Raw genomic sequence first — 24,978 nt, 5'->3', positions numbered from 1 at the left:
ACTTATCCCTGAAAAGGATAGGCTAAGCCTATTTAAAATTAGGCCTAAAAGTCACCCCCAGAGAATCTCTTTTGCTATTTAGATGTAGCCTGTCTCTCTCTAAGCCGACATGGCAAATGAACTCACTGCCCTCCCCAGCTCCCGCCCCCCTACGTGGACATGACTCCCAGGGGTGTAAACCTCCTTCGCAATGTGGGACAGAAATCCTGCGATAAGCCGGGACCAGGCATCAAGTGATTGAGAAAACCTTCTCAACCAAAAGGGGGAAGAGAGAAATGAGACAAAATAAAGTGTCAGTAGTTGAAAGATTTCAAACAGAGTCCAGAGGTTATCCTAGAGGTTTTTCTTATGCATTATATAGATATCTCCTTTTTAGTTTATGGTATATTGGAGTGCCTACAGGGAAGTACCTGAAACTGTAGAGCTGTGTTCCAGTAGCCTTGTTTCTTGAAGATGATTTTATAATGATATAGCTTTTACAATGTGACTGTGTGATTGTGAAAACCTTGTGTCTGATGCTCATTTTATCTACAGTATGGACAGATGAGTAAAAAAATATGAATACAAATTAAGCAAATAATAGTGGAAACAATGGTTAAAATAGACTGAGTAGACAGAAATACTAGTAGTCAGTGAGAGGGAGGAGTAAGGGGTATGGTATGTATGAGTTTTTTCTTTTTTATTTCTTTTGCTGGAGTGATGCAAATGTTCAAAAAAATGATCATGGTGATGAATATACAACTATGTGATGATATTGTGAGGCAGTGATTGTACACCATGTATGGAATGCTTGTATGTCAAGAATGTTTGTATGTTTGTACGTTAAGTTTTTACAATCAAGACATTTTTTAAAAAGTACAAAACAAATAAAAAAGCAAAAGCAAACAAAACAAAACAAATTTTCAACTCACATCCACCCACCCCAGCAAAAAGTTGACTATATCCACTGTTTCTGATTCCTCTTCTTTCACTATCTGTTGCAGCCAGTACAGAGAGACTTTCATCCCTACTACTCCAACAAAACAGCTCTGTCAAAGGCCACCAATTACTAAGATGATGCTAAACTCATTGTTAAATTCTCAGTTCTTCATTTTGCTTGACCCATCAGCAGCATCTGACACATAAAATCACTCCCTCTGTTTTTTAAAAGCTGTTTATTTAAAATAATCTTGTTTTCCCCAAATAAAATATATTTAAATCACATTAAGTCTCAAAACTGAATTTTTATTTGGGATTTACATGAAGTATATCAAAGTCCACCAATCATAGTCATCTTTCATGGCTAACAAAATTTATTTGTTGATTCTCTTTTCTTAAAGTCTCTTGATATCCCTGGGTTTTTTTCCCACAAATTTTTCAGCTTTCCCTATTTTACTCTGATTCATAGTGTAACTGCAAAATTAATAAATGTGTTTTAGCTCACTAAATTGTATTTTAGGCATTTACTAAGCCTCTGATATATTGCAATATAGCCTTGGTGCATGTTAAAATTTTGAATAGCCAGAAGCTGATATCTGTGACTCACTGAACTGTAACCCAGATGCCCTGTTTCTTTGATGCTAATGCTATGTTTTGTAACTGCATAATCTTTACCTTGTACTGGACAGTAATGAGACAACACATGAATGGCCCTAATTGTATTTACTTATCTTGTTTTGTTACCCAAAAATCTGATATTCCTGCATGTTTATTTTTATTTTTTTAACTTTCTTACTGAATAATATAATATAACATATATACAAAGCAAAGAAAGAAAAAAGCAATAGTTTTTAAGGCACTCTTCAACAAGTAGTTACAGTGCAGATGCCAGAATTTGTCATGGGTTACCACGCAATCCTCTCAGATTTTTCCTTCTAGCTGCTCCAGAATATAAGAGGCTACAAGGCCTAAATATTTTTTTACCATCACAATCGACTTTTTGTTCTTTTTTGTAAAAAATAACATTTACAAAAAAGCAATACATTTCAAAGCACAGCACCACAATTAGTTGTAGAACATATTTCAGAGTTTGACATGGGTTACAATTCCACAATTTAAAATTTTTACTTCTAACTGCTCTAAGATACTGGATTCTAAGAGATATCAATTTATTGATTCAGCAATCATGTTCATTTGTTAAATCCTATCTTCTCTGTATGACTCCACCATCACCTCTGATCTTTCTATTCCTCTCTTTAGGGGTGTTTGGGCTATGGCCATTCTAACTTTTTCATGTTGGAAGGGTAACTATCTGATGTTCTGGAGAGTCTGGGCCCATCCTGCATGTTTATTAATGAAATAACATAAGACAGCCCAGAGCTGACCACCCCAATTCCTAAGGTATCTTGCTAGAACAAGCCAGTTCTAATTAGAATTGGCCCACCTGACACGCACAATAGCATGTGAGCTAAGCATGTGATCAGTCTGAGCACACTCAGTGATTAGACTGTCTCTAACCTCCTCATCTCAAACTACCTTGCTCACCATCCTAAATCTGCCTGCCTTTGTTGAATGCTATAAAACACTGCAGGTTTTCTTCAGTTCAGGGAGACAGATTTAAGGTCTGATCTTGTTTTACGCCTGGCAATAAACTTTCTCTTTCAAAACCAAGGTGTCACTTAACTGACTCCAGTGTGCATGGGGCAAGGACTCACATTTCGACCCACAATAATGGTCACATTAAAAAAAATAAAAGAAAACAAAGAACATTTGATGCATTGTTTCAAACATTTCCTGCCTGAGGGTCCAGAGCTGCACTGTCCAGTAAGGTAGCCACCAACTATATGTGACAATTGAGCACTTAAAATGTGGCTAGTCTGAAATGAGATCTGTTCTAAATGCAAAATATACACCAGATTTCAAAGACAGTACAAAAAATGTAAATTATCTCAATAATTGTTTTATATTGGTTACATGGTAAAATGATAAAATTTTAGATATAATCAGCTAAATAAAATAAATTATTAAAATTAATTTCACTTGTTTCTTTTAACTTTTAAAAATATGACTACTATACTCTAAACCCTAAAGAAAACCCAGGGCTCTATCTGAGACCCCATAAAAGTTAAGTAAGTTTATTGTTCAGAAACCTATAACCTCCAGATGGTTCCTAGGCCAGATAAGCCCTGAAACCCAGAGTTACCAGTCTCTCCAAGAGCATCAACCAGTTGTATTCCCCTACCCCATAATGCTGACACCCCTTTTCAAAATGAAGAAGTTAAAATGGCCATTGCCCAAAAATTCCTAAAGAATGAGAGAAGGATCAAAGGAGTTGTATCAAAGAAGACATTATTTAACAAATGAGTATGACTGCTGAATCATTATATTTATATTTCTTTTCGTCTTCAGTGTCTTAGAGCAGCTAGAAGGAAAACATTTGAAATGGTGGAACTGTAACCCATACCATATTTTGAAATTTGTTCTAAAACTACTTGTTAAAATGTACTTGGAATTTACCGCTTTTTTGTATATGTTATATTTCACAATTAAAAAACGTTAAAAAACACAGCTACTAGAAAATTTTAAATTATGTATGTATTTCTATATACTTGCTATTAACAGAAGCCACTTTTTTCTCTCTCTACATATGTTGGTATAAATACACACATATTTATATATATCTCCTAGATATCTTTCCAGGTCAGAAATTTATTTCCATCTCAATCTCTTTAACAGATGCATGGTATTATATCAATTCTAATTCTGATGGACTTTTTTTTTTTAAACTTTTACAAACAATCCTACAGTGAACACTCTTCTACATACATCTCTTCAGGCAGCCATACATTACTGTTAATCTTACTTGCTTACTGTCATCTGTCCTTTAAAAGCCTAGCTGTAGAGACAACCAGATGCGTGGTTTATATTTTCCCACATCTCTACATATGCATGTGGTTTTAGAATTGTATCTCCCAGGAAAAGCAGAGATGAGTCTCAATGTAGAGGTTAAACCTTTTATAATTTTCCTACAGCACTGTATGTCAGACCTCACCCCTCTTCAGATTCTCAAGTTTGGTAACCGGATAACCAACTTATCATACTAACCTTCTAAAGCAAAACTATTTTGACTATTGTCTTCCTCCAGGAAAGGAAGCTTGTTTGTATTAACTTAAAATCTTACTGAATAATAAAAACTGTTCTTTTCCTTCTCTTAAGAGAACAGACATAACATGAAAATTAATTTTCTCCTATTGGCCTTGAGAACTATTATGTCAGCCCAATATAAGACACTCCTTAACAGTTTTTCCCAGGAGGACTATTGTTTTTCCAAAAGAAAACTGACAGCAGCAGATTTATTTGTGATTAAATACTTAAGGGTCTGTCATAAACAAAAAGAACAACATAACAGAGAGGAATGAAAAATATGAAAATAGCTGACATTAGGATTCTTGTAACAAAATACCTGAAAAATAAAAGTCTCTTGGCAAAAAAAAAAAGGGAAGAAAATCTAAGAGTCAGGAGACATTTAAGAAGAAAAGAAGGCACTCAATGCATAATGGATAACTGTTCTTTTCTGAACTTATCTTGTCCTGGAGAGCAATAGTCAGGAATAAGTAAGCATTTGTCTAGGCAACAAATCTGTTCTCAAAAGGCGTGGGTTATATGCACTACTTACTAATAAGGAAGCCACCATGTAGCAAGCCATATTTGGGAAAGTAGAAAAGATGCTTTCCATTTGTAATTCAAAATCTTCTATCTATGATAGGAATCTGCACCCACAGCGACCAAACTTAGTAACCACCATTTATTTAATGAGATGAGTATTTTACAACTAGAACAAAAAATACCGATTATGTGATTCTGGGGAGGGTCTGAGAATCTGTATTTTGAAAAAGCTTTCCAGGTACGATAGCACTTTGGTTTAATTCTTTTTTGGGTGACCCACTATCCATTCCCCTCCCTTTGGGAAATCACAAACTTTTGGTCCCTATGGATGGAACTGAAAGAACCCCTCAGTTCTGGCACATGAGTCAGTTGTGCCAGTTTGAAACTGTCATGTACCCAAGAATAGTCATGTTCTTAAACTTCATTCAATATTGCTGGATGGGATCTTATTGTTTCCATGAAGGTGTGACCCACCCAGTTGTGGATGGTAACTTCTGATTAGATGGTTTCCATGGAGATGTGTCTCCACTCATTCAAGGTGGGGTTGCTTATTGGAGCCCTTTAAGAGGGAACCATTTTGGAAAGAGCTGACAGAGTCCATACAGTCAGGGACCACTGGAAATGCAGAAGGAAAATGCCTCCAGAGAAGCCTTGTGAAATGAGGAGAGAAACCTGGCAGATCTTGCCACGTGCCTTTCCAGCTGAGACAGATAACCCGAAATTCATTGGCCCTTTCTTTGGAGTTAAGGTATCTTTCTCTGGATGCCTTAATTTAAACACTTCTATGGTCCTAGAACTGCAAACTGGCAACTTAATAAATTCCCTTTCTAAAAGTTATTCCATTTCCGGTACATTGCATTCTGGCAGTGTTAGCAAACCAATACACCAGCAATACAATCAGCATGTTTCACTCCCTACTGGCTGAAATGTTTGGTTCAGGGATGAGCACAGAACCCAAGGGATTCAATGGATGTCAAGCCTAAGATATGTACGGGGACAGTGAGAAAGAGATACTATCTGGTGGGATTGTACATTGGTAGAATGTAGGCCTGGAGTAGTTAGCTTTCTTCATTTCCTGAGGGGAGATCTTTAGTATAAAGCCAACCCAGAATATGGAAAAAGACTACTGATGACATTATTCCAGCACCTGGAGATGGCCTCTCCCTGGCATTTTACAACTGCATGAACCAATAATTCTCTTTTGCTTGGCACTCACAGAGTTTAATAATATTAAAAATATTTATTTTAAAGCTGATAAGGCACAGTCAATCAGAAGAGATGCTGATGTGTTACTAGTTAAATGCAGTCCTGCTGTGGTTGAAGGAGAACTTTCAACCATAATTACAAGTAGGTACCCAGGAATAAAAACCCCTTGACCATTAAGACTGCACTTCATAACCCAAGCTACCACCTTTCCTTGGAAACAGAACCACAAGCATTAGTGCTGTAAGTGGCTAAGAAAGTAGAATCTTGACTGAAGGTGGCAAGTGCAATCAGGCAAGCTTCAACTTCACTACTAGGAAAAGACAGAAAAGTTGTCCAACAGTAAAGATTTGCCATATGAAGTACTGGGCTCCCTAAGCATAGATGTAATAAACAGAAAGTGGATGATAAGCTGTAAGGGTTGTTGCAAAAAATATTCCTTTGTTTCCCTAGAGCAGTGGTCTTCAAAGCATGTCCCTGCACCAGCAGGACTGGTATTACTTGTGAGTGTGTTAGCAATGCAAATTCATGGAACCCACCCTGACCTAGTGAATCAGAATCTCTGGAGGTGGGATCCAGGAAACTAGGTTTTAAGATACCCACAAGGTGACTCTTAAGTACCTGAATGTTTGAGACCCACTGCTCTATACTACAGAGCATTAATTCTCAGTTTCCTGAGCCCCATCCCTAGAGATTCTGACTGAACAGATCTGGGGTTGGACTAGAGAATTTGCATTTCTTTTAACTTTTTTTTATTAATTAAAAAAATTAACAAACAAAACATTTAAATATCATTCCATTCTACATATACAATCAGTAATTCTTAATATCATCACACAGTTGCATATTCATCATTTCTTAGTACATTTGCATCGATTTAGAAAAAGAAATAAAAGGACAACAGAAAAAGAAATAAAATGATAATAGAGAAAAAAGAAACTATACGTACCATACCCCTTACCACCCGCTTTCATTTACCACTATTTCAAATTGAATTTATTTTAACATTTGTTCCCCCTATTATTTATTTTTATTCCATATGTTCTACTCTTCTGTTGATATAGTAGCTAAAAGGAGCATCAGACATAAGGTTTTCACATTCACAGAGTTTCATTGTGAAAGCTATATCATTGTTCAATCATCATCAAGAAACATGGCTACTGGAACATAGCTCTACATTTTCAGGCAATTCCCTCCAGCCTCTCCACTACATCTTGAACAACAAGGTGATAACTACTTAATGCGTAAGAATAACCTCCAAGATAACCTTTCCACTCTGTTTGGAATCTCTCAGCCATTGACACTTTGTCTCATTTTACTCTTTCCCCTTTTGGTCGAGAAGGTTCTCTCAATCTCTTCATGTTAATTCTCAGCTCATTCTAGGGTTTTTCTCAGTCCTTTGAGGCTGAGTCTCAGCTCATTCCAGGATCTCTGTCCCACGTTGCCAGGAAGGTCCACACCCCTGGGAGTCATGTCCCACGCAGAGAGGGGGAGGGTGGTGAGACTGCTCATCATATTGGCTGGAGAGAGAGGCCACATCTGAGCAACAAAAGAGGCTCTCTTGGGGGTGACTCTTAGGCCTAAATTTTAAGTAGACTTGACCTATTCTTTGTGGGGTTAAGTTTCATGTGAACAAACCCCAAGACTAGGGGCTCAGCCTATAGCTTTGGTTGTCCACACTGCTTGTGAGAATATCAAGAATTCAACTTGGGGAAGTTGAATTTCTCCCCGCTCTCACCATTCCCCAAAGGGGGCTTGCAAATACTTTTTCAGTCACTGATCAAATCAGAGAATTTGCATTTCTAACAAGTTCTTCAATAATGCTGATGTTACTCGTGCTGGGACAACACTTTTTTTAAAAAATATTTTTACTGACAAATCTTCACATACCTACAGTCCATACATGGTGTATAATCACTGGCTCACAATATCATCACCTAGTTGCGCTTTCATAACCATGATTATTTTTAGAACATTCGAGTCACTCCAGAAAAAGAAATAAGAAGAAAAAATTCATACATCCTAATACCTTTTATACCTCCCTCTCATTGACCCACAGTATTTCAATCTACCCAGTTTTTACTCTTTATCTCTCCCTATTATTTATTTATTTTTATTAATTTTTTTTATTCATCTGTCCATACCCTAGATAAAAGGAGCATCAAACACAAGGTTTTCATAATCACAAAGTTACATTGTGTGCTGGTTTGAAAATATTATGAACCCCAGAAAAGCTATGTTTTAATCCTGATTCAATCTTGTGGAGGCAGTCATTTCTTCTAATCCTGATTCAATAGCACAGGGTGGAAATTTGTGATTAGATTATCTCCACAGAGGTGTGACATGCCAAATTGTGGGTGTAAACTTTTGATTAGCTGGGGATGTGACTCCACCCATTCCAGGTGGATGCTGATTAGTTTACTGGAATTCTTTAAAAGAGGAAACATTTTGAAGAGAGCCAGAAAACAACAAAACGACAGAAGCCTCAGAACCAAGAGAGAGAGAGCAGATGTAGATACAAGTATCTACAAGAACAGAGACAAGGATGACTGAAGATGCTTGGAGCCCAGCAGACATTACCATGAGATGTTAAGCAAGCCAGAACATGGAGAGAGTAAAGGAAAGCCAAGAGATGAAAGCCAGGCCTGGAGAAGCAAAGTGAGGAACTCCCACAGGAACAGATACTGAAGGCAATGGAGCCCAGGAACAAGAGACAAGCAGATGCCAGTCATGTAACTACAGCTGATAGGGATGTTCCTGACCCATCGGCTTTTCTTGAGTGAAGGCAACCTCTTGTTGGTGCCTCAGTTTGGACAGTTTTATAGGCTTAAAACTGTAAACTTGTAACTTATTAAATTTACTTTTTAAAAGCCATTCCATTCTGGTATATAGCATTTTGGCAGCTTGCAAACTTAACACACACTATAAAAGCGATATCGTTATATAATCATCTTCAAGAACCAAGGCTACTAGAATACAGATCAACAGTTTCAGCCACTCCAACAAACCATAAACTAAAAAGGGATATCTATATAATGCATAAGAATAACCTCCAGGACAACCTCTTGACCCTGTTTGAAATCTCTCAGCCACTGAAACTTTATTTTGCCTCATTTCTCTTCCCCCTTTTGGTCAAGACTTTCTCAATCCCATGATGCCTGGTCCTGGCTTATCTCAGGAGTGCTGTTCCATGCGGCCAGGGAGATTTACACCCCATGGAGGGGGAAGGGCAGAGTTCATCTGCTGAGGTGGCTTAGAGAGAGGCCACATCTGAGTAAGAAAAAAGGTTCTCTGGGGATGACTCTTAGGCATAACTATAAGTAGGCTTAGCCTATCCTTTTGCATGAGTTTCATAGGGGCGAACATGAAGATTAAGGGCTCAGCCTATTTATTTGGTTATCCCCACTGCTTGTGAGAATATCAGGAATTCTCCAAATGGGGAAGCTGAATACTTCCTCCTTTCTCCCCAGTCCCCCAAGGAGATTTTGCCAATATTTTTTTATTTACTGCCCAAATTACTCTGGGATATATCAGGGGATAACACTAACCTAGACAAACCAACAGGATCTCATACCCTATTCAAGATTCCACATACTTACGGTATTCAACTAAACTGACCATACAAGTTAAATTAGGTAATGTGTACCCAAAATATAAATTTTGCATCAAATAAACATCTCTTCCTTTGGTCTCACACAGAAGTTGAAGTTTTAAAATACAGAGGATATCATCTTTACCCTGTATTCTGACTTTCCTTAGTCCTATCCAGATCAGCTTCATTCATATCTCTAGTTGAAATCTAATCCCTTTATTAACTTTTTGAACAGTTCCTATAAGGGGTAACACTGACTTTCACAGCTTCAGAGCTCTAACTTTGAGCAGGATAATACTCTGAGTACCACTGTCTCAGGGGCTGACCTGTGTGATATCTTAAGTTTCCACCAATGTTGAAATTCTTTGATCTTTAGGATTTGCCCTGTAAATTCAATCCTACTAATACGTAACTCTGTTAATGCTGCGGCTCATATGTGGTTCAGTCTCCATAAAGTGCTGAAGCCAAAGCAAATAGCTCAGCAATCAAAGAATAGTTTAAAAATAACTCAGGTTCATTAATCGTATTTCTTGAAACCACAGAGGGACAAAAGACTTCAGATTTCTTAAAATCCACATTGCCTGTCTATTAGCCTCCCTCATACAAAGTAGGTACTTCTCTATGTCTAAACACCCCCTAAACGTTTTTTTTTCACCTAGAGCTAAGCAGTGCCCTGTATATATCTTCTCCTTCTCCTCACTCCCTCTCTAAATCTGGAGCTCAAAAATGCAAAAAGAGAAAGACGGCAGGACCATCTTCTGAGGACAGGGGAAGAGAGAAACTAAACAGATAAAGCTGGAATTTTAATAACGTAGGGGAAGGGAAAGGTTGAGAACTTTATATAAATGTTAATCCTTTTTGTTAATGGTAGTTACCATTTATTAATGCTTAGGCCAAGAATTATTTTTAGCATTTTGCATAAATTAGTTCATTAAACCTCACCTCAACATGTGAGATAAGTGTTACTGTTTTAGTTTGCTAAAGCTGCCAGAATGCAATATACAAGGAATGGAATGGTTTTTAAAAGGGGAATTTTTAAATTCCAAGTTTATAGCTCTAAGGCTATAAAAATGTCCAAACTAAGGCATCTAAAGAAAGATCAAGAAAAGATGATGGGTCCAGAACACCTCTGTCAGCTGGGAAGGTACATGGTGACATCTGCTAGCTTTCTCTCCAGGCTTCTCATTTCAAAAGGCTTCCCCAAGGGGTGTTTCTTTCTTCATCTCCAAAAGCTTTCTTTATCTCCAAAAGTCTCTGGTTGTGTGGGCTCTAAAGCTTTCTCCAAAATGGTTTCCTCTTAAAGAATTCCAGAAAGCAACCCACCTTGAATGGGTGGAGACATACCTCCACGGAAACTACCTAGTCAGAGTTGCCACCCAAAATTGGGTGGGTCAAATCTCCATGGAAACAACTTAATCAAAAGAGCCCACTCAACAATATTGAATCAGGACCAAAGAACATGGTTCTTCTGGGGCACACAACAGTTTCAAATCGGCACATTGTCATTTTACAAATGAGTTAACTGAGGTTAAGAGGATTAAGCAACTTGTTCAAGTTCACATATCTGGTAAGCAAAAGGACACAAACTTGAACCTAGGTCCATCTCACTCCAAAATCTTTGTTCTTTACTACTATCTGATACTGCTTTCCTACAGAATGGCAAACACATCTAGGGCAGGCAGATTAATAGCACAAGTGTCTTGCCCTATTGCCTGCAGTCATGCTACCCCTCCAGGTTTCTTACAGTCTTCTCTATTGTCAGCTGCCAGAATGTCTAGCATCTGGGCTACTCCTTACTTCTTCACATTCATTAGCTTTCTGTGTTTGCATGCCAGTTACAGAATTGAAGTGGGATTTTTACTAAAGAGGGTTCCATAAGATCACCATCCGGACAGTAATGCTTTTTTGCCCCTGATACCAACAAGATGACTGGACAGTTACAGTTAAAACAGATTATGAAAGACTGAGTATGAGGCAGTGGCACTTAAACTTGAAACAATAAGAAATGAAAAGTAATTGGGGACTTTGGAGTAAAAGAGGATAGCCTGGCAACAGACCTGCAAATGAGGCAGAGGCTTTCATCCTGGCTGCCCATCAGAATCACCCACAGAGCTTTCTGAAAACATTCCAGCACCACCCTGGATTTTCTGCTGGGACTGGAGCCCATACACCTGTATGGTTACGATGTTCCCCAGGCAATTCTGATGCATAGGCACAGTTCAGAGCCACTGGATTAAAGAGGTGATTTTTAAAAAACAACTATTTTAAATTAGAGAAGTCTTGTAGATTAGACTAAATAAAACAATAACAACTTTATCCAAAAACACCATAAAGAAAGTTAAAAGGCAAACGATGAGCTGGAAAAAAATACTTGTTACATATTTGATAAACAGTTAATTCCTTTAAAAAACAAAGTGCTTCAATTTAATAAAGAAAAGATATACATTCTAAAGGAAAAGATAGCCAAAGTGCATGCATATATATTTCATATAAAGAAGAAATACAAATTATGAGTAAAAATAAGTAAAAATTCTACCTCATTACTAAATGAAGAAATTAAAACTAATTAAGGTACCATTCTGGCAAATATTTATGAATGATAATGTCTAGTATTGAGGGTAGGAATAGGTGTGGGTATGAGCGCTCTTGGAGGAAACTGTACAACTGTAAATTGGTACAACTTTTCTGTTGGGCTATTTGGCATTATGCTTCAAAAGCCTTTAAAACGTTCATTTTCTTTGATCCAATGATGGCATTATTTCTACAAATTTACCCTAAAGAAATTATTTACTCTGCATACATAGGCATGGAGTCACTGCATCTTTAGTAAGAATGAAAAACCAGAAACAAATTACTAGTCCAATAAAAAAGGCTAGGTTAAATAAACTATAATCTATCCATATATCCATATGATAGAATACCATGCAGCAATTTAAAAGTTTTCTTAAGAAACGTTCAAGGATGTGAGAAAATCCTCAGTATATTAAGTGAAAAAGCAAGTTAACTTGTACTATAAATATGCACACATATGACTACAGTTAGGAAAGAAAAGACTAGAAGGAAACTAGTAGGATTATGGGTAAATGAAAACTTTATTTTCTTTATATTTTTTCTTCATTTTTTCTAATTTCCTTCTACAAACAAATTATTTTTAAAATCAGAAAAATGGCCATTATCATTTCTATGGCTCATCAGATAATGCCATGGAGAATTAAACAGAAAAAAAAACTCTGGAAGCCAGGAAGTCAGTCATTCATATTCTTTCAGGTGTCTTAAGGTCAAGATGACAAAGAAGGTAGATGGTAAAAGTGAGAATTCAGATTAAGAAAAAAATATTCTAAACCAGCACTACCCAATATGGCAAACACTAGTCATATGCAGCTATTTACATTTAAATTAAAAAGTGAGTTTCTTAGTTGCACTAGTCACATTTCAAGCGCTCAGTAGCCACAGGTGGCTAGTAGGTACCAGATCAGACAGTGCTGATTACAGAATATTTCCATCATTGTAGAAAGATCTATTGGACAGCACTGCTCCAGGCATTCCACCAACCACGTGGAGGATCCAACCTTTGGCTCATCTATTCAACCTTTGGCTCATCTATTCAGCCTATCTCTGTATACTCTGTATTCTTCATGCTCAAGCAACACAAGTGTAAGCACCAGAAGGACGTAGAACTTATTTTTCTCATTCTCGCAGTTCAGTGGGGGGAACATATCATCCAGGAATTACATATAACAATAGCGGAATAAAAGATAAACACATGGATTGTTGATACAGCACAGAACTCAGCATGGGGTTCAGGGAAGCCTTCCCAGAAGAGGAGAAGGAGGCATTATCCACGGAGTAAAGGAAAGAACATTCTAAGCAGAGAAAAGAGTCTGATATGAGTAAAGGCACAGATGAGAAATAGCAAAGCATAAGGGAGGAATTACCATCTGGTCAGGCATTTATTCACTCAACAGATAGTAAGTGATTCTTATGGGCCAGATTCTCAGCCATGTTCTGGGGACACAGCAGTGAACAGGACAGCTGTGGTCCCTGACTTCAGGATGCTTACATTCTCATCCAATATTGCCAGAGCACCCAAAGTGAGGAAAGTTATGCCAAGAGCTGAGGATGGAGAGATAAGGGCCTCACCCCTCATATTAAGGATCCTGAAGACCTATTAAGCAACTGAACCTTCCTTTCTGCCTCAGTGAAGGCCAGAATCCCACCTCTTCTTTCTCCTTGGCTCCCACCTCAGGGCCCATCACTGCTGTGGGAGACCGAGAGTGCTTTAAGGGCTTTAGCTACAGAGAGGCACAGCCGCACAGTTTAGTGAGACCCCTCTGGCGGCCTGTTAGGACATGGATTTAAGAGGTGTAAGAATAAGGGACAGAAAGCCTAGCTGGGAGGCTGCTGGTGTCATCTAGGAGACAACAGGAGCCGGTAAAATGGTCGGGCAGACTTCAGGTGAACCCGCTCTCAGAAGCTGCCCTCTGAAGGAATGAGTGGTAGAGCAGAGGGCGGGGCACCGAGCGCAGCAGGGCAAGGCGCGTGTGTGAGGCAAGGTTTTAAAAGAGGAACCGAAGACTTAAGGAGAGTTCCACAGGCTGAAGGAGAGTGAGGAAAGTCAGGTGCATACGAAAGGCGTCCGCGAGGAAGAGGGGCACCAGGTAGCTCTGCACGTTTGGGGGGCTGGACGGCGCCCGGAACGGGCGGGGCCGGTGGAGGCAGTCAGTGCAGTTACCGGAGAAGTGAGGATGGGAGGAGGCTGAAGGCGGCCTCAGTTCTGGGGTAGCGCTGGATTGCCAGAGAGATTCCAAGTAGAAGGAGGACCTCCTTTGGATTTTAGGGGGCTATTTCGCGACTTTGTCCTTGAACATTTACAACTGGCGAACAATGCACATTCTTCACAGCCTGTAACCCACCTAGAGACATAGGGTTTGCTCGGGGCCTGCCACAGGACCGACAGTTTGGGGACATCTCCGCGGGGTCTGGATTCCCGACACTCACCAGGTTTTTATCTGAGGCATTCCCCCTCCCGCTCCGGCCACCCAGCCCGCCAAGACCGGCCCCTTCCCATCCTACGGCGTCGCCACCCTCTGTCTCCTCAGGCCGCTACCCGAACCCCCACGTGGCCGGCTCCCCTTTTCCGTCCCTCCCGGCCGCACCCCTCCCCGGCCGCGGTACCTGGAGCTCTCGAAGCTGCACCCCCTGCGCCGCAGCGCTGCCCTTTTCTGCCGCAGGAGCGAGGCAGTCGCCCCGCCGGGCTCGGGCTCCATCGCCCCGGGCGGGGGCCGCGGGCTCGGGAGCACTCGGGTGGGCTCGTGTCTCGGGTGCGCTGGGCTGGCGTTAGGCTTGCGCGCCGCAGCCCACGCCCCGCCCCGCGCCCCTGTGCCGGACCCAGGCCCCGCCCCGGCTCTGGCCCCGCCCCGAATCCCAGCCCAGCCCTGCGCGCCCCGTGCCCATCGGCAGGGCACAGGCCCCGCCCCCAAGATCCGGCCCCGCCCCGCCCCGAGACCAGCCCAGCCCGCCCCGCGCCCCTCAGCAGGAGTCCAGGCCCAAGCTCCCGCGCCGTCCCATGCTTCAACCACGCCCTCCCATACCAGCCTCTCTAGGTCCCCCGGGTCGGCTCTCAGCACCTCGGCGGGGCTCAGGGCCCAAAGCGCCGAGCCGGTCCTCAGCTCTGTACCGTCCGCGGCCCCGCCCCTCCCGGTTCTTGGCTGTTAGCATAGACCCGAACCCGTCCCCCACCCCCCCCGCCACTACTGAGTTCCCGCGAGGACCCACACTAATCTCAAGGCTCTGTTTCCTCGAGCGCAGCCCCTCATGACCGGCCCTTACTTACCTCAGCACCTCCAGACCCGTTCTATCGTAGCATCGCCCCCTCCTGGGGCCGCCCTTCCTTATGTCCCACCCACAGGCATGGCCCCGCCCCCTAGAGCCCCGCCTCTTCTTTCCTAAAGCCCTGGTCTGGGCCCAGCCGGACAGGTCCACCCTATCCGCCCTACTCAAACCAGCCCGGGACTGCGCCACACCCATAGTACCGACCCTCCCCAGTTCAACTCGCGATCAGGCCCAGTCCTCACCCTGTGGCCCGTCCACACTCGCCTGATGGTCTCGTCTCTGCACACAGGCTTCACCCCGTGCAGGGTTACAGTGGCGGCCCTGGTGGCTAAGAAGCAGTTATACGGTAAAGTCTGCGTTTGTTCGGGAATCTCCACATTCAGCAAGGGGAAGTACTGCTGTCTCCTGTGGCCATTTGTGGCCCCTGATGCAGTGAGGCTGAGTGGCTGGAGTTTTACAGACTACTAGTCGTGGGTCCAAGTCTTGGCTTCGGAAGTGACTCCTCTCTCTCTTCATCCTCCTCTCTTCTCCAAGACGATGCATCCATTTCAGAGCCCTTGATTGCACTGTGGCTGAGGGCAGCGATTCAATTTCGGCAAAGCTGGGTGTCTCTATGCCATCTAAATCATGAGGAGGTTAGCTAAGGGCCACCTTGGCAAGCCGGGATTTGCCACAGCTAGGGAAGGAGGGGCTATGCTGACCTGGAACTGGGATGGTGGCGCAGAGCCTGCAGGAGTGCGTGGGGGTTTGCTAGGAGAACTGACCACTGTAGCTTTAGAAGGTATTGACTGGGAAACTTAGGCGGCAGGGCTCGGGGTTCCCATGATCAACTTGGATCACGTCATTTCAGCCATACTCCCTCAGTGATTCTAGGTGCTTTCTCAATGAGGTCTGGACCCCTTCGAGCTGAGAAACCAGTCTTGGGAGAATGAAATGGATACCCAGAGAAGAGATCTTGGGAAGCTGGAGACTTTGGGAAGATGTGGAAGGGCTGCCTCAGCTGATGAGGGCTTTCCATTTCTTATTCCAGCCCTTCTTGAGGACTTACCTTTGTCCTTCCCTCAGGTTTCCATGAGATATCCTGTAAGATATTCTCCTTTTTTCTCTTAAGGAAGCTAGAGTGGGTTTCTGGGTTTTTTTGTTTGTTTGTGTGTGATGATGCCTAACATCAACTTTTTTTTGCCTAACATCAACTCCTGCCAACATACCTTCTCAGATTTACGTCCCGTAACTCACCTATACCCTTTACTCAGTAAGACTGGGTTGTCTGCTTTCTCCCAACTTCACCCTGCTTCTTCTCGTTTGCTTCTTACTTCCTCTGCCTCCTGTATTCTGCAAGCTCTGAACTCAATCTCCAAATATTCTCTGCCCTCCAGACCTCCCCAGATGCTCCAATTCCCTCCTCTGGGTGCCACAGCACTCTGACCCTTCCTGAGGCCTCTGGCCCTATATGTCATTTAGGTTCTTGTCATCTCTTAGCTGGGCTCTGAGTGCCCCAAGCCTCCTTCCCACCCCGCGTCTCTTTCATGCCCCCATGTCTTCTTCATGTTTTTATCTGGCATAGCAACTGTTGGCTAAGTGAATGCATGTGATTTCAATAAATTCAGCAATATTCATTGGAAAACACATTTAATTCCAAAGTAAACAAAGATGTTTGTACATTAAAGTATTTAATTAGTGAAACAATTATTATCAATGTAACAAGCTGAAAAATACAGCAACTTGATACAAGACTGAGGTAACAAAATACTTCACCAAAAATCTAAAGAATCCCACAGAGGGCTGATGTTCAGTGGTTACTGAGGGTGAGACAATTCACAAGAATTAGAGAAAATCTTTACACAACTGCATGCAGGGGTCTTCTGGGAAAAAAACAAAAGCAGCCCAGGAGAGCGCAACAGGTTTAACAAGAAACAAAATAAAATGTAGAAATTGATTTTCAACTTACTTTGATTATACATAAGAAATTGAAAACTATTCTCTACGTAACATTTTGAATGCTAAGTGGAAAATCATGCATTTTGGCACGAAATTTATTAAAGATCATACCATACTAATAAATTAATTACTATTATTTTTATTACTGAATGGTCACGGTCCTTCTAGAAACGGATAAAGAGATTAAGCGATATAAAACAGACAGATGATCCATTGCGTTGCGGCTGTGAGTAGGGATTTTGGGGCTGCTCATAGCGTACACACACCTGTGCAGTAAAGGGCTGTGACGCAGTCTAAAGTCTATGGTACAGGTTTTCAACATTCAAGAAAATGCAGCTTTCGCACTAATGCATGCTGTACTTTGATTTCACATTGAAATACATTAAAAAAAAAAAACCACTATGAAGTAAATACTGTGACCATCGTGATCCTGCTCTCATTCCACCTTCAAGTCCTCAGTGTACTTAACCATTGTTCTCTGCCTGGCTGCTCTGGGCCAAACCAGTCTCTAGGACAGCAACTTCTTCTAGTCCTCATTGCAATTGAACCAGCAGATAAGAAGCTATTCAGTCTGTTGAGCCTTTTGAAGCCCTTCTGGAGCAATCTATGCACAGGATTTGTACCCCATTGCTAGGAGAGCCAGGTCTTGTCAAAGGAGATGTGTGGGGTAAGGATTATTTGTTCTTTAGGAGAGCCAGGTCTTGTCAAAGGAGATGTGTGGGGTAAGGATTATTTGTTCTTTAGGTGGTTGGCTCCATGACTGCAGGGATTGGATCTGTTCACAGCCATTTATATCACTGGTAGCGCCTGGCACATAGGAAGCCCTCACTGGATATGTGAATGAATACACAGATGGGTTTGGGCAGAGCTTTTGTTATTTCAAAGGGAATCTTGCAGTTGCTTTTTTTTAAACATGAAATTACCCAACATGTTCACATGATGTGGGGTTTGATTAAAATCATTTATGGAATCACCAAAAAAGCTAGGCTGAGTTTTTGGCGATGCTTACCTTGTAGGTAGAAACATTAATAATGTGGGCGCAGAGCTCTGCAGTCTACCTGTGAAATGAAAACAGACTCACTTGCAAATGGCTTCCCATTTTCATGGACCATTTTCTACCCAAAAAATGGCATTCCAAAGATAGACATCTTTGGCTTGGTAGGTGGGAGATAATGAAACAAATATTGGCCATCTTGGTAAGAAAAAAGATGCTTTATAAATTCAACTGGCAAGAGAATGGGTTCTCTCCTAAACAAAATCCCTTCAAATATCTTCCTCCTCAGGTTTACAGTCTGATGGGGGTAATGAAGGGGCTTCTGACAAGGAAGGGAATGGAGGCTGTACTCTTTCACTGGAGACACTCAGAACAATATTTCTACTGTTCTCCACCAAATCAACTCTCTACGAAGTGTTTCAGTTGCCATAATGCACTTGGTGGACCTTGAATTATAAAATGTGTTCAACCAAGGGGGCAAAAGAGTTAATTCTCAGGGAGATGTGAGTGAGCTGTTCTTGGGACATCATAATATAGCTTTCTACAATTTTCATTTTGGGTAGCCATGATCTGTTTGCTTAAAAAAAACAACAAACAACCCTCCCCCCCCAGATACAGCATATGTAAGCAAGACATTTCACTTAACATGGTTTCATAAATACTTGTGTAATATGGACAGTAAGGAGCAAAAAACAGAAATCTGTTCCTCCAGGGTGAGAATCCACCCATGAACTTTCCCTCTTTGTGGCTTGTGCCCCTCCATCCCAGGCTTGCAGGCCTCCTCACCTGCTGCTTGAGGGACAAATCAACACTGGGAAGACATTTAACACTTAACCTACAGACTTGGCCCTGAGCCCCTCCTTGGAGAACTAAATATATTTCAACTTCATCTCCAGTACCCTTCTGGTGTGTTCAAGGTTCTTAGAGGTTCTAAAAGGCCTTTTTCAAAAGGTTTAAACTGAGTTTTTTAGAATTCCAAGCTGAGAATGTTTCTGGAAGAGGATGAGGGATCACTCTTGAGAAGACTTAAACACTTTGAAAAGAATTTGAGAAAGAAAGAAAAATGTGTAAGGGGGAGAACATTATATGATTCTGAGGTTTTTGGCTTGGCATCCATAATATTTTAAATGAGAGAAACCAGGACAGTTTAAAGAGTGGAGAAATATAAGGAAAATAAATAGCTGATGTTCCAGCCTTGCACTTTCATCCAAAGTTAAGACTTTTTACAGTTAATTGGTAGAATGAGATTCAATGTATACTAAAGTGTTAACACTGCATGGTTCTGGTCAGAAGTGTCTGTAGTTTTGGCATTTTCATTCAGCCTCTAGATGCTAATTTGTTTAAGTCGTTGATATGAATTAGATGCATGTATCTGAAGCTCAGATATGGGTGGTGTGCAAAGCACTCATGGTTAAAGTTTGAAGGTGTCAACTTTACCTTCTGTAGTTAGACTTAGTATGAAAGTATTCTAGTCCTTGCTGAAAATCAAAGGATAGTTGGTTATTGAACAAAGGAAGGCTCGACCATGAAATAAGGCCTAGTAGAAACTACTTTCCTCACCAATTCATTTAAATTGTCATAAAAAGTTGTGACCATTTAATCAAAATACAATGGTAGATGCTTTGGTAGTTTTAAAATTGCCCTCTCACCATTTTACTGGCTTAGAAGTATCTTATTTTGAAGTATCTTGCCCAGAAAATCTTAGATAGTTTGATGCCCAGTTAGCCTGAGCTCTGAAACCATGACAGCTACAAGGACTCTAGAAATTCAGTCTCTTCCAGAAAACTGTTTAAGGGATTCCTTTTCAGAATTAGGACATCCTACTTTTAAAAAAAAGAGTATCTGTGGTGATAGAAAGTAATTCGTCATTTTAGGTAAAAATGTCTTGGCACAAAATAAAAGCCACTTTAAAATATGACAAAAGGTGACTGACAGAGGACATTGCTCATGTGAAGGTCTCTTAACTGAATGTAGAGCTTGGACTGTTTACTCCCCAGGGCTTTTCTATCTTGTTACTGTGGTCATCAACAACTGTGCCCTTGGACATAGATGATGGAGAACTTGCTGGTGACTGAGGTTGGGGCATTTGGGGGCAAGACTGGGGTAGCTTAAGGCTTCATAGTCACTCAGCTTCCCAGTGTAATCAGGATTCCCAGTTTGCCCTGCCCTGGCAGTGCAGGCAAAGGGGCGAGATGATGAGAGCAAAAGCCCTGCCCTGCAGGGAGAGGATGAGCAAAATAGCTTCTGTATAGCCATTCGCGATAAGCATGACAGCTTCCTAGTTGCTTCTAAGGAAGCTGGGAGAAAATGTCACAACTTCCCATTTTGGCATAGTGGGAGTAGATGAGAAGAGAAGGGTCTTTAGATCCTGCCAGGGAGAGGAGATGGTACGAAGCAAGCAGGCCAGTAGTCTAGTCCACAGTCCTGAAGCCAGGTCCTGTCTCAGAAGGACTGACAGCGACAAGACCTAGAAGGGACCTAGGGGGCCCAGGGAGCAGATCTTCCAGAAGAATAGCACCCATAGAAACAGAAAACAAGACACAATTTAAGGCATTGTTTGTTTACAGTAAAGGAACGTAAGGGACCCTTAACACAGAAGGAATCTGGGCTGTTGCTTTGACATTCCTTGGTGAACAAGGCTATAACTTAAGGTTAAAGCAGGGCCTCAAAACAAATGAAGTGTGTGATGCCACAAGTCTTGTGCCAAAATGCATGTTTCTCGAAGAGTTCACATTCTCACACACACACATATACAGCACGCACACATAGAGGATGCTTCAGGGGTTATACAAAATCTGAGGCAGCCCTGTGGGTGAGCAACCCCATGCACTTGGGGTGTAAAAAGCCTGTTCCACAGCTCCCAGTGTCCTCTCTGGTTCCTCATGCAGGTTAACACTGTCCACTCTTTCGTGTAGTAGAAAGCACTGAGAACCCAACATGGGCTAAATGCTCACTAGTTGCAGAAGCAGCTCACGGACAAGGGCCCAGAAGAGGGTGGTGGGATATATAGTCTGGCATCCAACCACTGCCCTGTGAGGTGGAGCTGCAGAATGAGAGTCATGAAAGTCGCTGGAGTTTGGCAGGTGGATCCCACAGCAGTAGAGTCCTCTGGAACTATGAGGCTATAGGCCATGTCCCCTTGAGTCTGGCTGTGAATCTCCAAGCACCCTGGCCAATAGCCTGTGCCCAGGACATGTTCTTCTCCACCAGTCCCAGGCTGGGGTACCAGAAGTCTTTGAAGTCACGCCAAGTCCTGCAGACACTTATTCAAATGACATAAGGTTGGCAGGTACCTAGAAGAGAAAGCTCAGACTCTTGTCAAAGTTTCAGTCTTTCAGAAGGGAATGAGAAGTGGTATGTAAGGGAAGAGGCCAGTTTTTCCCAGTTAGTCTGTGAATGAGCAGGTCAGGTAGGGAGAAGGCATGCCAATAATAAACACCATTTGTTAAGTGATCGCTGTGTACCAGGTACAGTTTTGACTACTTCATATGCACTTTGCCCTTGAAACAACCTCATGAACTAGGTACTAAAATTTTCACTATTAAAAAGATGAGGAAACTGAGGCTCAAAGAGGTTAAGTATACAGCAAGTATGTGGCAGAGCTGACACCAGAGCTCACACTCTCAAACATAACCCTCCAATTAAAGTAAAGCCATGACTGGTACGAGGAGGAGAGGAACCCCTCAGAAATGGGGCATACACCTTTGAAGGGGAAACCACTGTGGTAGTTAGGGGATGGCAGGAATTGCCAAGTGGAAACACAAGGAGTAAATTTGGGGATATCTGGAACTCCAAGACCTTCCCACATTTGTGTTTCCAGGGCTGCTCTCTGTACAGGCCCTCAGCCCCCTTCCCTGGATGAACCACCAGCCCCAAGGCTCAGCCTGCTTCTTATTCCCCTTACTGATACCAGTACCCCCCACCTCTACCCCAGCCCTGGATCTCCTTGCCATGGGGCTCTGGGAGATTTGATTAGAAGCAATTTCATAAAAAACAAATTCATCTTGGTGTCAATTTGGTCAAAATGATGAAAGAATGGTCACAGCAGAATTGTTGAAAATAGCAAAAAAATGGAACCATTCTTGTGATCATCAACAGAATTGATAAAAAAAAAATCAGTACATTTAAATGAATGACACATGCACTGACACAAATGAGTTCTAGGAACATGTTGCAGGAGAAAAGAAAGTCACAGAAAATATACACTAATGGTATTATAAAAGAGTTTTAAAAACTGCACTTCAGACAATATATTTTTTAAGGAATAAAAGAGATGGGCTAAAATAAAAAGGAATGTTAAATGCATAAATCAGGAGAGTGATTATGGGGCAGAAGGTAGGAGGGAAAAAGAGGATCACAGAGGGCCACACAGGGGAGGGGTATGTTCCAGGCCCTGGAAGGTTCTGCTTTTGAGGCTGGGAGGTGAGTACATAAGTGTTTGTTTTATTCCTGTCCTATATACCTTACACATGTTATAAATAACATTTAAATGTATTCAGTGTTAATAAAAACAATTTTTAAAAATGCAATTCCACAAGAAAGAAAATGAATCTTCTTAGTCACTGAGATTTTTCATGTAAATAGATGCATTTCTGTAATACCCTTTATTACACCCGCCCTGTACTGCATCACATGGATGTACTGTGATGTATTTAAATAATCTTTTGTTATTGAGCATATAAGTTGTTGCCAACTTTTTATAATTGCATACAGCAGAAAGTGAGAATATTTGGCTGAAAGTAAATTAGAAATAAAAGTAGAATAAAATATAACCTCTCCCAGGCTTAAAATTGGACCAAAAAAATAGCTCACAGGTACCACAGGGCAGAGACCAAGGCCCTGACTCTCTCCCCTGGTCTTATAGTAGCACCCAGAGCCAATGAGAGGCCCCAGACATGGTGTGACCAATGCAGAGGAGATGAAGAATGTCACCTCTCTGATAGAACACTTTTCCTCTATGAATGCAACCTCTGTCAATCAACCTTGTTTAAGCCTCAACACATTATTCACTTTGGATCACCTTGAGGTGACTGTCAACCAAAACCCTTAGTCTTCCCATCATGTATGTGGGCATTGTTTAATGTAAAAAATATATGTAGTGCTCTAGGAACTACAGAACTATAGCTTCTTGTATATCATTCCAGAAATTTTATATGCATATACAAACATATACATATTAAATATGCATACGTATTTTAATATAAATGATATATCCTTTAAATACTTTTATCCTCTGCTTTTTAATTTATATCTGGGAGATCCTTTCAGGCCATCACATACAGATCTGCCTCATTCTTTTTGATAGCTATCAAGTATTGCACTGTAAGTATCTACTGAGGGTAACTGAAGTTGTTTTCAACCAAAAAGAAAAATGTTACAGTGAACATTCTTAAACATATATTTTTGTGTACATATATGAGCATATCTCTAAAACATTCCTTGTGGTAGAATAGTTGAGTCATCGGACTCAATTGCAATTTATTTTGAGTCTTCCTATGCTTGGTCTTATTCTGTTGTTCTGGCTTGTAGAGGACCTTCTGGATCCTGATTTTGTCATCCAATCTGTTAGTTCTGCTTTCTAACTTCTTATCGTCTATAATTTTGATCAGCTTGTCATATATGTTCACATTCACATTATAGATGAAAATTATGAATAGGACAAAACAGAGCTTAGCATCCTGGGACATGCCACCAGCGACGTCCTTCTAGTTTATGAGAACCATTTGAGAGGACAAGAAGTCCATGACTGTGCTGTCAGGTTCCTACCCTCCCAAATGTCTGATTTGAACTTGCCTTTGCTCAGATTCCCTCTGATCTAGGATCTGCAATTAGAGAGCTTATCTTATACTCTCAGCTACTTTCCTTGTTAAAGCTGCCACCATCTACTCCATGCCCTGGTGCTTTCTCCCCAGAATGGCTGGGGAGAGGGACTCATCTCCCTCTTGTGATTGACCTCTGGGGAACACAGACATGGATGCTTAGGTATAGGAGTACCAATACTAGATCAGCTTGGGGGGAGGGGGACAATCATTTTTCCTTACAAGCTTGGACAGCCACTGTCCAAGTTTCCGGGTCTTTAACTCAATTGCAGGAGGCTGAGCAAGCCAGGTGCTCCCAGGAAAATGTGAGGCAGGAGAACTCAGTGGCAACAGGTGTGGAATCACAAGTCAGAGAAACATGCCTTCCTTGTGGGTTCAATCACTCAGACCTAGGATGAATATTTAATCTACTCTTCTCCCCATTCCCTGGGCTCCTTGAGGCAGCTGGCTTTCCCAGTATTCCTTTTATTTCCTTATTTCCCAACTAAGAACATTAGAATGTTGACATTCAAAGTCAAGTCATTCATACTTACTAACTGTGGGAACTTAAACAAGTGTCTGTCACTTTCTGAGCCTCAGTGTCCACATCACTAAATGGAGATGATAAGAGAACCTACCTAGTAGTGATAGTGTAAGGATTTGGTCAGTTCCTACATACAGCATTTAACATAATGCCTGGCACCAGGGAGGGGGTGGGTGTGACTCTGGCCCAGGAGCCGAGAGGTGGGGTTCACATCAGTACAAATTCCACTGGTTCTGTCACGCTAGGGAGCCTTAAACCCCCCTCATTCCTTAGCAGTGTTGCCTGGCACACGGTTGGCTCTCAATAAATTATCTAATTTGTTATTCCTAAAGGCTGCAGAGAGGGGGAAGGCACTTTAGTCAGTGTGGAGTATTCCCATGAAATCAACTTTCGGGAAGATGTTCTAAATCGGTGCTGTGGCCTGACCCTTGCTTGGGGTGATATCACAACTACTTAAACATCCTCTCAGTGGATATTTCCATGGCATTTCCTT

General features: G+C 41.5%; 2 protein-coding genes across 24 annotated transcripts in view; both read right to left on the bottom strand.

Moving 5' to 3' along the window:
* GARNL3 (GTPase activating Rap/RanGAP domain like 3) overlaps positions 1-15,275 on the bottom strand; it is a 254,850-nt gene extending 239,575 nt beyond the window's left edge. For 5 of the 7 annotated variants that reach the window (XR_013169397.1, XM_077145370.1, XM_077145405.1 and 2 more), the window contains exon 1: positions 14,555-14,673. Coding sequence is in view for 4 of the 7 variants with exons in the window: in XM_077145370.1 (XP_077001485.1) it covers positions 14,555-14,646 (92 nt within the window). In the remaining 3 variants the exon portion in view is untranslated. Of the gene's footprint in view, positions 1-14,554; positions 14,674-15,212 lie in introns of those variants that run through there. The other 2 variants (XM_077145391.1, XM_077145397.1) reach the window with 2 other exon arrangements.
* Positions 15,276-20,687: 5,412 nt separating this feature from the next.
* Positions 20,688-24,978, bottom strand: part of RALGPS1 (Ral GEF with PH domain and SH3 binding motif 1) — a 617,170-nt gene continuing 612,879 nt past the window's right edge. For all 17 annotated transcript variants that reach the window (XM_077145262.1, XM_077145266.1, XM_077145211.1 and 14 more), the window contains one exon: positions 20,688-21,436. In XM_077145262.1, coding sequence (XP_077001377.1) covers positions 21,407-21,436 — 30 coding nt within the window. In that variant the 3' untranslated portion in view covers positions 20,688-21,406. The remainder of the gene's footprint in view (positions 21,437-24,978) is intronic.

This window comes from Tamandua tetradactyla, chromosome 2 (genome assembly GCF_023851605.1).
Source record: "Tamandua tetradactyla isolate mTamTet1 chromosome 2, mTamTet1.pri, whole genome shotgun sequence".
NCBI classification, from domain to species: Eukaryota; Metazoa; Chordata; class Mammalia; order Pilosa; family Myrmecophagidae; genus Tamandua; species Tamandua tetradactyla.
The sequence above is the reverse complement of the archived record's forward strand: the minus strand, read 5'-3'. Positions and strand labels throughout refer to the sequence as shown.